The sequence below is a fragment of the Chiloscyllium punctatum genome, chromosome 23 (genome assembly GCF_047496795.1).
Source record: "Chiloscyllium punctatum isolate Juve2018m chromosome 23, sChiPun1.3, whole genome shotgun sequence".
Taxonomy (NCBI): Eukaryota; Metazoa; Chordata; class Chondrichthyes; order Orectolobiformes; family Hemiscylliidae; genus Chiloscyllium; species Chiloscyllium punctatum.
Genome location: NC_092761.1, coordinates 85554556 through 85571151, shown reverse-complemented (window position 1 = coordinate 85571151; position 16596 = coordinate 85554556). Strand labels below are relative to the sequence as shown.

At 42.5% G+C, this 16596-nt stretch overlaps 1 protein-coding gene across 1 annotated transcript; it reads left to right on the top strand.

Moving 5' to 3' along the window:
- The first annotated feature begins 4070 nt into the window (after positions 1-4070).
- On the top strand, positions 4071-15126 carry LOC140494202 (E3 ubiquitin/ISG15 ligase TRIM25-like). Its single transcript, XM_072593361.1, has 5 exons — positions 4071-4648; positions 6452-6547; positions 9293-9526; positions 11293-11458; positions 12352-15126. Exons 1-5 carry the CDS (start codon positions 4082-4084, stop codon positions 12879-12881), a joined length of 1593 nt encoding a protein of 530 aa, XP_072449462.1. The 5' UTR covers positions 4071-4081; the 3' UTR covers positions 12882-15126.
- Positions 15127-16596: the final 1470 nt, after the last annotated feature.

Here is a 16596-nt window from a genome sequence, read left to right as displayed (position 1 = left end):
GTGACACCAACCTAAAGAAGCCCAACCAAAACATATAAATAGAAAGCAGGAAACATCAGCAGCGCTTCATCCAGAGGCTCACTGAAGATGTTACCTAGTATGGTGATGAAATGTCTGAAAATGAACCTTCCAGCTCAGCGAGCAAATCTACATCCAGTTCCCCAGTTCTTTTGGGTTTTACTATTGTAACTCCTTTTTCTCCCAACTCCCAGAACCCTTCAAAGCCACAGGCCTGAAGAAATGTTTGTGTCACTTTCCCTCTCCTTACTATACAAACTATATTGATTTTCGTTTAAACAACATCATGAATCTTCTACAGCTTTTTAAGAAGGAGTGAAATACTAACAAAAACTAGATGACTAAAGATGACGACCGATATGATCAACTTGCAGTTGGTGAAGCATAAGATTTCAAATAGACAACTTCCAGCACAACCTTTCAAATGTCAATCACAAAGAGTGAAAATCATATTTTAGTTTCCCTATAGGAAAAAGTAACTTATTTTTACATCTGTCACTTCTGCACCGCAACACAGATTTATATCTGCTGGATCTATCAGTCGGTGCTAAGAGTCTCTGTTACAATGTTTGAAAATCTTCAAAAATAATCTATGACCTGTTTTATTCTGACGTGCATGAATCTCCCAAACAAGTGTTTCCTATATCCCCATCCCTGCCTTTTGGTAAGAACCCTGCTCCCACTAGCGACTCAGCTGAAATGAAACAAGCTCCACATTGGGAAAGAATTAGTGATTTCCCTACACCAATGGGGACAGAGCAAGGTGTGTGCACAGACCAACCCAAACAATCAGTTGCCGGAGGAACTGAACAGGTCTGAGGTGATGTAACAGGAAAGTATACAGTGAGTGACTGGATCCTTAGGAACATTGATATAGAGAGGGATCTTAAAATACAAATCCGTAGCTCCCTGAAAGTGTCAGCACAGGTGGATAAGGTAGTAGAGAAGGCTTACATCAAGCTTATAGAATCATAGAGTTGGACAGCATGGAAACAGATCAATTAGGTCCAACTTGTCCATGCCCGTCTGATATCCTAAGTTAATCTAATCACATTTGGCCCATATCCCTATAAACCTTTCCTATTCATGTACCCATCTAAGATGCTTTTTAAACTACGTAATTGTACCAGCCTCCACCATTTCTTCCGGCAGCTTGTTCCATACACGTACCATCCTCTGCATTAATAAGTTGTCCTTTAGGTCCCTTTTAAATCTTTCCCCTCACCTTTAAATGATGGCCTTCAGTTCTGGACTCCCCTATCCTGAGAAAAAGACCTTGTCTATTTACCCTACCCATGCCCCTCATGATTTTATAAATCTCTATAAGGTCACCCCTCAGTCTCCAATGCTTCATAGAAAAGAGCCTCAGCCGATTCAACCTCTCCCTATAGCTCAAACTCTCCAACCGCGTCAACCTCCTTGTAAATGTCTTCTGAACCCTTTCAATTTTCACTATATATTTCCTAAAGCAGGGAGACCAGAATTGAATGCCGTATTCCAAAGGTTGCTACATGACACCCCAACTCCTATACTCAATGCACTTGCCTTTATCAGTTATTGAGTATAAAAGTTGGCAAGTCTTTTGCAACTGTATAAAACTTTAATCATACACTCCTTATAGTATGGATAAAGGCTTTTCAACCCATCAAGTCTGCACTGACCCTACCCAGATCCAGCTCCCACAACCCCTCATTTACCATAGCCAATCCACCTAACCTGTGTGGGATATAGGTAAATTAATGTTACTTCTGCAATTCTGCAATTCCATTTTACAAAGTAAAATGAACTCACACCAGTGTGTAATTGTTTTAGCCAAGAGCTGAGTCAACAAGAATGGAAACGATGTGGAGGAAATATATAATTGTTTTTGTATTAGCTAAAACTGTATGTCAGAAGGTAGACATTACGGGCAAGTAGATAAGATGTTGTGAGGGGATGAAGTTAAGCTAGATACGCCTGTACAAACAGTAGGTATAAACATCTGCTTCCCGCTTTTACAAAAACACAGGAACAAACCCCAATTAAAAGGGTCATAGGGATCAGAACGGCCTCGGGAAAGGCACAGATGAAGGGGGTAGATAATGATGAAGAAAGAATATGCCTAACAATGACCTACAGCAGGATGAGGTCAAACAGCCTTGTGAGGCCAGGAATAAGCATTTTGTCACAGACACGGCCGGATAAGGCAAGAGATAAACAGGGGTAATGGGGGCCGGTCTTAGGGAAGTGGAGGATGTAAACAGGGGAGGGAGCAATGTAAAACAATAGACATCAAATCATATAAATGTTGTGTATGAATTGAATTTGGTGTGTGTATGTCCTCTGCCTTATAGACACTGGACATCACACCCACTTGCAAGTGTAAAATAAATGACACTACTGATTCAGATCTTGTCTCGGACTGAAATTATTGAAGTGAGTGGGCTTTGTTTCTCACACCTGCATATCTTTGGACTGAGGGAAGAAACTGGAGCACTTGGCAGAAACCCATGTAGACATGGGGAGAACATACAAATTCCACCCAGTCATCTGAGGCTGTGAATTAAACCTGGGTCCTTAACACTGTGAGGCAGCAGTGCTAACCACTGAGCCAAACCCATTTGGAATATTGTGTGCAGTTCAGATCACTACACTGCAGGAAGAATGTGGAGGCTTTGGAAAGGGTGCAAAAAAAGGTTTACCAGGATGTTGCCTGGATTTGAGTGTAGTAATTATAAGGAGAGGTTGGACAAAGTTGGATTGTTTTTGTTGGCAAATCAGAGACTGAGGGGCAACCTGATAGAAGTATATGAAATTAAGAAAGCCATAGATAGGACAGATAGTCAGGGTCTTTTTCCTGGGATGAAAATATTAAATACTACAGGGGCATAGGTTTAAGATGAGAGGGGGCAGGCTGAAAGAAGATGAGTGAGGAACGTTTTATTGCACAGAGGGCGGTAGGCACCTGGAATGCACTGCCGGGGAGGTGGTAGAAGCAAATATGATAGTAACATTTATGAAGCATTTAAATGGACATGAACAGGCAGCAAATTGAGGGATGCACACCATGTGCAGGCAGATGGGATTAGTTCAGAAGGGCATCATGTTCAGCACAGACATGGTGGGCTTAAGGGCCTGCTCTGCACTATTCTGTGCACTGAGACAAAAAAAAGGAGCATCGGAGGCTGAGGGGTGACCTTATAGAGGTTTACAAAATTATGAGGGGCATGGCTAGGGTAAATAGGCAAAGTCTTTTCCCTGGGGTCGGGGAGTCCAGAACTAGAGGGCACAGGTTTAGGGTGAGAGGGGAAAGATATAAAAGAGACCGAAGGGGCAACTTTTTCACACAGAGGATGGTACGTGAGCTGCCAGAGGATGTGGTAGAGGCTGGTACAATTGCAACATTTCAGAGGTATTTGGATGGGTATATGAATAGGAAGGGTTTGGAGGGATATGGTCCGGGTGCTGGCAGGTGGGTCTAGATTGGGTTGGGATATCTGGTCGGCATGGACGGGTTGGACCGAAGGGTCTGTTTCCGTGCTGTACATCTCTATGACTCTGTGCTGGAATCAAAGTTAGACAAGCAGGAGGCTGGAAGAAACACAGCGAGGCAGGCAGCATCAGGATGTGGAGAAGTTAACGTTTCTGGTGTGACCCTTATTCTATGCTCTGGTAGTGTCTGTGTCACGTTTTCTCTCCAGACGTGCTGCCAGACCTGCTGAGTTCCTCCATGCTGAGTTCCAGCATCCACGGTTCTTTGCTCCGTTTTATGCCCTGAACCAGGAGAAAGTAAGGACTGCAGATGTTGCAGATCTGAAGTGTCTGCTGTGCCACGTGTCTCTTGAATCGCACATTAAATCCTAATAAAGGAGTCATTCCCCCCCCACCTCCAATCTGTCCAAGCCTTTATTTGAAGCTGAGAACGCTTGTGTGAAAAAATGTTAACTTCCCCCTTCCCATTCTGATCTTAAACCTCTAGCCCCACCCCACCGAGTAGAGTAATGCTTTGTGTTGGCGGGTCTGAGTTGAGTTTCACTTTCATTTCTGAGACATTTCAAGAGCCCAGGGTGTAGCTGAGTGAGGAATGGCGACCTCCGCCAGTGTCCAGGCTGAGCTCTGTTGTCCAGTGTGCCTGGATTTGCTGAGGGAGCCTGTCACCACAAACTGCGGCCACAATTTCTGCTCCAAGTGCCTGGAGGAGGTTTGGGATGAAGCTGCAAGGCTCCACCAGGAGATCCAGTGTCCACAGTGCAGGTACCATTACACCGAGAAGCCCGTGCTGAAGAGAAACGTGCTTCTGGTGGCTGTCATTGAGCAGCTCACCAAAAAGCCCGATGCATTCACGGGGGAGGGTCACGAAGTTGCCTGCGATTCGTGTTTCGACACGGTCCATAAGGCGGAGAAGACCTGTTTGACTTGCATGGCCTCTTTCTGTGGCCCCCACCTCTGGCCTCACCTCCACGGTGCTGCTTACCAGGACCACGAGATAACCAGCCCAATCGGAGACCTGCAAGGGTGGAAATGCAAAGAGCACAGAAAGATCCAGGATGTGTTTTGTACAAACCACGACGTTTGTATATGTGCTTCTTGTAAACCTGCTCACAGTAGCTGCAAAACCATCCCTTTGGCGGAACAACGTAAAATGAAACAGGTTAGCCTCATTTTTACAGAGCTGTGTAACGGTACATTTCTTGCTATTGATTGGATAACTCGCCTCTTACTTTGGAATGATGCCAGGTCAGAGGTCACACAGCACCAGGTTATAGTCCAACAGGTTTATTTGAAATCACAATCTTTTGGAGAGCTGCCCATTCAAGAACAGGGCTCCGAAAGATTCTGGACTATAACCTGGTATCATCTGAATTCTGACCTAGCTAGGATTTATATCTGTTGACTTGAGAGATCCCATATAAAAGGGACCTTTTAAATCAGAAGGAAGCCATTAACTTCTCAGTTGTTAGCACTGTGCCTCACAGCGCGAGGGACCCAGGTTTGATTCCAGCCTTGGGCGAATGTCTGTGTGGAGTTTGCACATTCTCCCTGAGGGTTTTCTCCAGGTGCTCCGGTTTCCTTCCACAGTCCAAAGATGTGTAGGTCAGGTGAATTGCCCATGCAAAGTTGCCTATAGTGTTAGGTGCATTAGTCAGAGGGAATGGGTCTGGGTGGGTTACTCTTCAGAGGGTTGGTGTGGACTTGTTGGGCCAAAGGGCCTGTTTCCATACTGTCGGGATTCTAATCTTAAAAAAAACTTCTCTAAGCCTGCATGATTATCGAATTAGATTTATAACCCTGATCCATTATATCCACTTTTTCTCCCTTATTATCTGCTAAACGTGCCTAACAAAAATCTGTTGATGTTAGCATGTTTGGGAAGAATTATTTTGAATACACAGCTGCATGACGTAGCTGTAATAAAGATTCTGTTCCCACATAGTTGATTTCCCCATCAGAGGATATCGTTTCTCAGTTCCTATGCAATCAAATAGATGCAGACAAAAGAAGTTCAACAGTTTACAGATTGGATTTTGTTTGTCACTGGTCTGTCCGCTGAGCTGGTAGGTTTGTTGGTAGACATTTTGTCCCCTTTCTAGGTGACACCACTAGTGCTGTGTTGCCTCATGTAAGGCACCCCATATCGTTCTGCTTTGAATTGATGTGGTTCTGTTTGAGCTTTTTCCGGTTGGTGCCGGTTCTGGTTTTCCGTTACATCGGTTTGTGTATTGGGACCCAGTCAGTGTGTTTGTGATGGAGTCTCCTGTACATTAAAAACATTTTGTGACTGACAACCAACCAGACTGCTCCAACCACTAGGGATCGTGACAGCACACAAATAGGCAACCACTCTCAGACAGCAGCTCACCAGAGCAAAGGACCCGATATCCACTATGTGCAAGATGAATGTAATTTACAAAATCCCATGCAGTGACTGCACTAAGCACTATGTAGGGCAAACAGCAAGTGACCTGCATCCATGAACACCACGTGACTCGACCAACTCTCTCTGGTAACCATGACAAGAACCATGAGTTTGACTGGGTCAGCACAATGGTACTAGGACAGGCCAAACAAAGAACAGTAAGGGAATTCCTGGAAAAAATGGTACTCATCCTTGGACTCCATCAACAAACACATTGACCTGGATCCAATATACAAACTGTTGTAATGGAAAAACAGAACCAGCACCAACTGGAAATAGCTCAAACAGAACCACGTACATTCAAAGCAGAACAGTACAGCAGCGCGTCACAGGAGGCAACATGGCACTGATGGTGCCACCTAGAAAGGGGACAAAACATCTGCCAACAAACCTAGCAGCTCGGCGAACACACCAGCAATGAATCCAACCACCTCCTGAGCACCTCACAAAAACCTTAAAAGGCTTACAAATTGATTGCACGCATGAAACAGGTTTCCTTGCTTCACTTAAGATAACTGGATTTCTAATTTTACTAAGGTGGATCTTCAAAGTATTCTTGGAGAAATATCTGAAGAAGTAAAAGTGACACAAGAGAAACTTGGTGCTCTGGCAAATGAACGCTGTTCTATCCAGGTAAGTGGTAATCTACCATATCTGGTTGAACGGTTGTATCTTGATGCAGTTCTGATTGCACAGTGCTTACAAAACACAAAACTAGGAAGAAACTTGACACGTCTGGCAGCTTATATGGAAAAAAAAGCAGTTAACATTCTGGTATGAGTCTTTTTTGAGTCATGCTAAACTCGAAACATCAACGCTGTTTAGAGTCATAGAGATGTACAGCACAGAAACAGACACTTTGGTCCAACTCCTCTATGAGAACCAGATATCCTAATTTAATCTAAGTCAGCACATATTCCTCTAATCTCTTCCTATCTAGATGTCTTTAAAATGTTGTAATTGTACCAGCCTCCATAACTTCCTCTGGAAGTTTGTTATGAGTCATAGTTTCTGTCTCCACATATTCTGCCAGACCTGTTGTGTCTCTCCAGCATGCTCTCTGTTTTAATTTCAGGTGTCCGGCAATTGTGATACTTCTGTATAGAGAAGACAGCACTGGTATCTTTGCGTTACAGTCTAGACTGGTCGGAGGCGGAGATAGGCATAGGGAATAAGTAATCAAAGCTGCAGCCCTTTCAACAGTGGGTGCTGAAGGAGAGGTGGAATTTGCATTTTTCTCTGTGGGGTGTAATGTGTACCCAATCAACTTTTCACTTTTACACACTCTGCAAACGTTTTTTGTGACCTTTGGCTCCTGAATTTTACTTCCAACGCCTAAAGGTCAAGATCTCTTTACCAGTGCCCCCTTCTCCTACACCATCCATCAACAACCACCACCCAAAGTGTCACCTAAGTTTTCTGGGTGTTTTTTGGTCATGGCATTGAACCTGTGGAGGTTTGTTAGGCAGTGGAGGGTATACATGAACAAGGCCAGTCAGCTTGTACAAAAGTTTAGATGTCATTATATTTGAGTCATGATTTGGAGATGCCGGTGTTGGACTGGGGTGTACAAAGTTTAAAAATCACAACACTAGGTTATAGTCCAATGAAGGAGCGGCACTCCGAAAGCTAGTGCTTCCAATTAAACCTGTTGGACTATAACCTGGTGTTGTGATTTTTAACATTGTATTTGAGAATTGTGTGCCTAAATTGGAGTTAACAATCTAGATCAGGCTTGTACACTGAAGAGAATCTTTCTGAATGTTCTTCAAAAAATGTAAATATTAAGAAAAAATGATGACAAACTGGCTCAGAGCATTAAACACAGGATGCAAAAATAATTTGATGGACTTCTGAAAGTCGAGGACAAGTCAGCAGCTAGCTAATGGGTGGGTGGGCAGTAATTGGGATTATTCACAACTGCTGACAGGTCTCCGGGAGTCAGAGAGGAGCTTCCCAGTTTATTCTTAGTTGGTCAAAACAAGATTTTCTTTTCTGCCTGATTGTATGGCTGGCTCAGAGGGTGTCAAATTGTCTCATTCTTTTCCTCTTCCGAGTGCTTCAAGAACAGCCATTCTGAGACACTGAAATCTAACTCATAACATCATTGGCTCAGAAGCAGTTGGGAAATTCCTGAAGATGTGGTGCAGTGGTCGGCACAACATCGTGGGCTGAAGGGCCTGTTCTGTGCTGTACTGTTCTTTGTTCTATGTTCTATATGGACCCAACATGATTTACTTTGCCCCATTTTGGCACCAGTGCTTTGATCTGTTCATGTCTTAAGGTTTCCAATTCCTTCTCTAAAACTCTATGCTTCCCTGTCTTCTAATATCTTCCTCAACACCCACCATGCTTTTAGTTATCTATCCTGATGTCTCCAACTTTGGATAAAAAAAATTCATAAATACAGAGTGCGACCATTAACTAAAGAAGGGCTATAATTTTCCATCTCGAACCCATGCTGTCCAAGGTTAAAGTTGAGGCTCTTCTCTCTGGTGGAGGGGATGTACAAAACCAGGGCAAGGAGTGTTCCTTATCAATGTAGATGTGCAGGCAAAAAATGAGCCAAAACTGGTCAGCTTCTGTTGCTTGGCTTCTGAGAACTTTACTTGAGCAAAGAGTTAGCAATAGTGCCATTGGATAGCAGAGAATGATAATTAGTAGAAGCTCTGGGAGAAAAATGCTTCAGCTAAGAACCAGAAGCAGGGATTACTGGAAGGGAGCAGACAGAGCAATTGTGTTTAGTATTTATGACATTGAAAATCCAATGTTCTAAAAGTAAGGATTTATGGGGGAGCAAAATACCAATATCAGCAAGTTCCAAATAGTTGTTAAAATATCTATTGGTCTGGTCTAAAAATGTTGGTTCCAATTCATTAGTTGTGATCGCACCTTTTTTTAAAAAAAAATCTCCCTCCCATGCCATTTTACTTCCAGATTTCAACTGAAAAAGTGTTCTGCCAGATATCCACCAATGTAGTTTTCAAAACAGTCACCAGCTTATTCATAAGAACAGGTTTGGGTGAGTCCCACTGCAGTAGTCAGCTTGGGCAATTTTTCTACGGAAATATCGAGAGATGGTTATTTGGTTCCGTGCTTTGACAACACGCCTCATGAGAAAGGGTCACTCGACTCAACGTCAACTCTGATTTCTCTCCATAGATGCTGCCAGACCTTCTGAACCTTCCCAGCAATTTCTATTTTTGTTGTTGACAACATATTCCTCTGATAGCACCTGTAGATAAATCAAAGGTTTCACTAAATGTGGAGCATGTTTTTTTATTTTTCTCAACTGATGTTAAAATGCCATTTTTCTTCATGTTTGCAGCAATGTAGATATCTTTGTAATTAATATTTGCTGTATGTGTTGAAATCCAGGAAACCACATCCAAGATGATGATGTTAATCGGAGAAAGGTTTAAGGAGATCAAAAAGCTTCTTATATCAAAGGAAGAGTCTATGAGGAAACTATTAGATGAAGAGTATGTAGGAATTGAGACAAAGATTGAAGCAACTTCAAGACAACTTTGTGACCATATTGAAAAACTCAGCCAGACCAAAAGTGGGATTGAACCTTTGGCAAAGGAGAAGGACCAGTGGAGGTTCATGAAGGTAACATAGGCCAATAATGAAGTTGGCTTTGCTGAAGTATACTTGTTTTCCAAAATTAAATATTAATTTACTGGGTTCGGTTTAAGATTCTGGATGAGAAACATATTGTATGAGGAGGTTCAAGATGGACCAATACCAAGGCCTTGGAGAAGTTCCAGAGGTGGGTATTCAGAATGTTACCTGGTCTTGGGGTTCTTGGAGGCATTTGGAAATCTAGCTTGTTTTTTTTTTCCCCACTGAAGAGGTGCAGAGATGTCTGGTGTTGAGAGAAGCTTGCAACAAATAAAATAAATTTTATTTAGGTGGATTGGTTATCTCTGTGAGATATGGATGAGACAACTGATATGCACCAGTATAAAAAGCTAAAATATAATGTTGGCTTGGATACCACTAAGTATTTTTGAAGAATTTGTGATGGATAGTTTGGAGATATTTTATTTTGTCTGCATGTGACTGACCAGATGGTCTTTCTTTGTCCTTTATCTTATAGTGTTCAATTATAATTTTCACTTTGACTTAAAGTTGCCAATTAATGGGCTATTTAATTACTGTCTTGAACATTGGAAAAGGAAATGGCTCATCCGACATGAGCTGACTGGTGGGTATGGACAGTTCCATGGCAAATGTAGCCTTTTATATTTTCATGACAGCCTATGCATATTTTTGCTGTCGTTCCTGGGCGGTACACAGCTGAGGAGGGTTTCATGAGTGTGATCTGACCAGGAATCTATCTAGAAGAAGTGCCCTGAAGAAAGGGAAACATTCAGTGATTTCAGAATCACAGAAGCATTACATCGCAGAGTTAGGCCACTTGGCCTATTGTGTCTACAAACGGACATCATTACCGATCTTCTGCTTTCTTATCTTATACACATTATTTGTACTAGATACCCTTTTAACTGCCTCTACTGAAGCTCCTTCCACTACTGTTCCAGGCAGTGCACTCCACACCCTAACTACATGCTGTGTAAAGCAGTTTTCTTGTCACTCGCATTTGCTTCTTTTGTAATTCATTTTCAATCTATGCCCTCTGATTCTTGGTTAAGGAGCAGCGCTCCGAAAGCTAGTGCTTCCAATTAAACCTGTTGGACTATAACCTGGTGTTATTCGATTTTTAACTTTGTACATCCCAGTCCAACACCGGCATCTCCAAATCATGACTCTGGTTCTTGATTCTTTTATAAGCAGAAACAGTTCTTCCTATCTGCTCTGTCCTCACGGCTTTGAAACCTCTTTCAGATCTCCTCTTATCCTCCTCCTGTCCAAGAACATCTTCAATCTAACCTCATAACTGAAATTTCCTTACCTTAAATTCCTTCTTATAAATCACTCTGCAGTCTTTCCAATGTGTTAAAACCTCTACTGTAATCTATTAGTGATCAGAGTTTGCTTTTTGACTGCATGATCTGGGGAGTGGTAGCTGTCAAGGTCAGAATCCCAACCTACAAATCCTTAACTTCACTTTCCTGCCTTCCCCATGACCCTTAATTCCCTGACTAATTAAAAAGGCAATCGATTGTTTGAGGTGAAGATTATGGGGTGGGTGTGATGAACCTCCATTGCTGGAGGGAGCTACTTGTGGTTCAGGAATTCCACAGTAGAGATCCATAGGTGACAAAGGTCTCCCCAACCACTTGGATGGACATTTTTTTGTGGGGTTACAGAGATGGAGTAGGTGAACTCCAACCCTGAAAATTGCTTAAAACAAAAGCTGAAACTTTGGAGTTTTGTTTTAATATACTTTTTATTTAATGACACTCACTTAGGGTACTTCATCAATACCCAAACAAGTTACACATCTTCCTCCACCAGAAGAACCCATAGAAATGTACAACAGAAGATTACAGTTCAAATGCAAGCATGCTTTGAAGCTCATCTCGAATCTCAGACTTGAAATGGACAAACTTTGGCAGGAGTTAATGAAGTATGGAGGTTAGTAGTTTGACTTCCTTATATTCAATTCGGTATAAATGTTATTTTAATACCTACACCAAGGAAACTAACATATACAGTCGGTTCTGCTAAAATGCATGTTTCTTCAACGTGAATTAACTTTAACACGAGTGAAGAATTCAGACTGTTATATATAGAACGTTAACCTTCCTTACCTGTATTGGCTATAATGTGATTCTTTAATGGTGCAGCTATTGCATGATTTTCTTATAACATGACAATAGAATAATCACGTTATGCCAGAACCGGCAGTACTGTGAAATGAGTCCTGTCTGTCCTAAGCCAGAATCTCACCAGCATCAACTATTCAACAATGCAGCTGGTAACTGGGACTCAATGTTAATATCCTCACCTCTGATTTTAGAAGTTATGGATTCTATTTCTTTCTGGTGAATGGGGAAATTGGATCTAGGCAGCTTCTGCAGTGTGTGACTGAGGGATGCTGCACTGATGGGGGCGTCTGCAGCTGTCTCTCAGGCGAGTGTAAAGGGTTCCCTGACACGATTTAGACAGAGAGCATAGTAGTTATTCCCTGTGTCCAGTTCAATGTTTGTCACTCATTCAGTTGAAAAAAGAGACAATTTGACATTGTCACATTGCCGTTTGTGGGGACTTGCTGTGTGTCAATTGGCAGTCACACTTCCTGTATTGGTATACTTCCAAAGTATTTCATTGGCTAACCAAAACTTTGTGACAATCCAAAAGTACTATAAAAATCCAAGTACGTTCCACAATCTAATAAAAAACAAAAGCAAATGAGAATGACAATGATTTTTCTTCATCCACCAGTTCCACTGTTCAGGGGGATGGGAACAAATGGGGATAGTATTCTCATAATACAGCTTGCTCTCTAACTTTTTCTTTCATTTCAGAATTCTGTGAGGTCACATTTGACCCAAGTACAGCACAAACACAAGTTGTTTTATCAGAAGGAAACAGGAAGATAGTTCTGAGTTCTTACGAACATACTTATGACAATCATCTGAGAAGATTCACATCTTACTGCCAAGTGCTGTGCACACAGAAATTCTCCCAGGGTTGCCATTACTGGGATATTTGCACCAAGTACAGTTCTGGATGGGCAATTGGAATTGCTTACGAAAGCATTAACAGAGGAGTTAGCCTGAGTAACAGTAAAGATTCATGGTGCCTACAGTGGAATAGCAGTTGTAATTTTTTGGCTTGGCATAATGGAAACAGTATGAAATTAGCATGTGCAATACCCCAAACTGTCAGGGTGTGTCTTGATTTTGACGGTGGTTCTGTATCATTTTATTCTGTCGGTGAGAGTATAACTTTGCTCCACAAATACAACGTTGCATTTACCGAGCCGGTCTATCCTGCCTGCTGGCTTTTAGGCTCAGCAACAAATAATGCACTGAGTTTGGAATCTCCGCTGTAGAATAGGCAAAGTCAGAATTACAGTGGCAATTTAATGAGTAATTTGTATGAGCTAGCACTGTCCCTATAAGCTTCAGCTATTCAGAGCTCCGATTTGGAGCACAAATAATTTCACAATCTCTTATTTTTAATGAAAGGAAATGTTCATGGGCTACCCAAATTTCTAAGTGTGCTACAGAATCACAGAATTGTTATGGCGCCAGAGGAGGCAATTCGGCCTATCATGTCAGTACAGTTTCTAATACCGAGAGCCAATCTCCTGCTTTTCCCCCATACCCCTGCACACTATTTCCATCCAAATGACCATCCAATGCCCGTTTTAAATGTCTCAGTAGAACCTGCCTTCACCACATTCCAGGCAGTATATTCCATTTCCTAACTACTTGTTAGACCAGGGAAACCCAGTGGATGTGGTCTATCTAGACTTCCAAAAGGCCTTTGATAAGGTGCCACACGGGAGGCTGCTGAGCAAGGTGAGGGCCCATGGTGTTCGAGGTGAGCTACTGGGATGGATTGAGGATTGGCTGTCTGACAGAAGGCAGAGAGTTGGGATAAAGGGTTCTTTTTCGGAATGGCAGCCGGTGACGAGCGGTGTCCCGCAGGGGTCAGTGTTGGGGCCACAGCTGTTCGCATTATATATTAATGATCTGGATGAAGGGACTGGGGGCATTCTAGCGACGTTTGCAGATGATACGAAGTTAGGTGGACAGGCAGGTAGTACTGAGGAAGTTGGGAGGCTACAGAAGGATCTAGACAATTTGGGAGAGTGGTCCAGGAAATGGCTGATGGAATTCAACGTGAACAAATGCGAGGTCTTGCACTTTGGCAAAAAGAATAAAAGCATAGACTACTTTCTAAATGGTGAGAAAATTCGTAAAGCCAAAGTACAAAGGGATCTGGGAGTGCTAGTCAAGGATTCTCTAAAGGTCAACATGCAGGTTGAGTCCGTGATTAAGAAAGCGAATGCAATGTTGTCACTTATCTCAAGAGGGTTGGAATATAAAAGCACCGTTGTGCTACTATGTGCTCTCTTTTCATGAAGGGAGTGAGCTGGATCGTGGAACTTTTTTTTATCAAGCTCTGGTTAGGCCCCATTTGGAGTACTGTGTCCAGTTTTGGTTCCCACACTTTAGGAAGGACATACTAGCACTGGAACGTGTCCAGCGGAGATTCACACGGATGATCCCTGGAATGGTTGGTCTAACATATGAGGAACGGCTGAGGATCCTGGGATTGTATTCATTGGAGTTTAGAATATTAAGGGGAGACTTAATAGAGACGTACAACATAATACATGGCTTGGAAAGGGTGGATGCTAAGAAATTGTTTCCGTTAGGTGAGGAGACTAGGACCCGTGGACACAGCCTTAAAATTAGAGGGGGTAAATTCAGAACAGAAATGCGGAGACATTTCTTCAGCCAGAGAATGGTGGGCCTGTGGAATTCATTGCCGCAGAGTGCAGTGGAGGCCGGGACGCTAAATGTCTTCAAGGCAGAGATTGATAGATTCTTGTTGTCTCGAGGAATTAAGGGCTACGGGGAGAATGCGGGTAAGTGGAGTTGAAATGCCCATCAGCCATGATTGAATGGCGGAGTGGACTCGATGGGCCGAATGGCCTTACTTCCACTCCTATGTCTTATGGTCTTATGGTCTTAAAAGGTTTTTTTTCTCACATTACCTCTGCTTTGCTTGGACATCACTTTAAATCTATGCCGTCGTGTTCCTTTCTCACTTCTGTGAGTGGGAACAGTTTCTCCCATTTACTCTGTCCTGCCTGCTCATGACTTTGGAAACCCCTATCAACATCTGTTCTCAGCCTTCTTCTCTCCAAGGAGAACAATCCCAAATTCCTTAATCTATCCTCATAGCTAAGGTCTCTCAAGGCTGGAACTATACTTGTAAATTGCTTCTGTACTCACTCAAAATGAGTACACCTTTCCAAAATGTGGTGCCCACACAATACCCCAGCCGAGGTTTAACAAGTGTCCTGTACAAGTTCAACATCACCTCCTTGCTCTTGTACTCTATGCCTCCGTTTATAAAGCTGAGAGCACCATACGCTCTGCGCACTGTATGCTGTGTGCTCTTTTTTCATGAAGGGAGTGAGCCGAATCGTGGAACTTGTTTTTTTTTTATTAAGAAAGTTTTAAATTAGTATTGTTGCTGAGGGGGAATCCAGAAATTGGGGTTATATGTCACCAGTTGCAGAATTATTTAAAAAAAATTAAAAATCAAAGGAAATTAAATCCTGTGTCTCTCAGCTTCATTGATCACATCGTAAAATGGTTTAATGACAGCAGTAAGCTTGACTATTAGAACAACAACACATTGTAACAAGTAGGTGAGCAGGGCTCCTATGTTTTGCATCCCATTGCTTGGCCGTAGCAAAGGCTTTAATTATTTTTAACCGAGTGCTGTGTCTCACTCCAATAAAAATGTAGTTTCACTTGTTCAACAGAATCAATCCAATTAAAGGGTTTTCTTGATTGAAAGGAAATGCAATTTTATTGTTTGCTACTGCTGAGGAAAATAATACTGGCATAACAACAAATACAGTTTAAAGGGCAGTAGTGTCTAGTAGAAGAAGGAAGGTAAAAGATTATGATGTTTAAAATCTTGAGAAAGTCCTTGACAATTCAGGTTTTAACCTGGGAATGGATGGGAGGATATCCTTGCACAGTGGCATCCTAGAATATTCCTGGTTAAAAATCACACAACACCAGGTTGTAGTCCAATAGGTTTAATTGGAAGAGGTAAAAACAATGACTGCAGATGCTGGAAACCAGATTCTGGATTAGTGGTGCTGGAAGAGCACAGCAGTTCAGCTTTCCAATTGACAGAGTGACTTCTTCAGATTGTTACAGTCACAAACTCATCTTTTCCTCCACTGCTTTTCCAGAACAACAGCTTGAAATGTAGTTCATTCATGTATTCCTGTACACAGGCTCATTGATTTACAAACTGGATAATGTCAACTAGGAGAAAGTGAGGACTGCAGATGCTGGAGATCAGAGTTGAAAAATGTGTTGCTGGAAAAGTGCAGCAGGTCAGGCAGCATCCAAGGAGCAGGAGAATTGATGTTTCGGGCATAAGCCTGTTGCTGGAAAAGCGCAGCAGGTCAGGCAGCATCCAAGGAGCAGGAGAATCGACGTTTCAGGCATAAACCTGAAGAGGGGCTTATGCCCGAAACGTTGATTCTCCTGCTCCTTGGATCCTGCCTGACCAGCTGCGCTTTTCCAGCAACACATTTTTCAAACTGGATAATGTGCAGAGTCTAGATTAGAGTGGTGCTGGAAAAGCACAGCAGGTCAGGCAGCAACCGAGGAGCAGGAAAATCGACATTTCGGGCAAAACCCTTTGTCAGGAATGAAGGCCTTTCCCCTGAAACATAGATTTTCCTGCTCCTCGGATGCTGCCTGATCTGCTGTGCTTTTCCAGCACCACTCTAACCTAGATTCTGATCTCCAACATCTGCAGTCCTCACTTTTGCCTGGATAACATGTGGATGAGTCTTGGCAGGTAAAGGTGTAAGTCACACATAAAGTACACATCATGGAAGAATCATAGAATCTGTACTATGCAGAAAGTTGCCATTTGGCCCATTGAGTCTGAATGAAACCTCTGAAGAGCATTGTACCCAAACTCCCTTCCACAGGGTTTTTAACCATAGCTAGTTCACACATTGCTGGATACTATGGGCAGTTTAGCATTGCCAA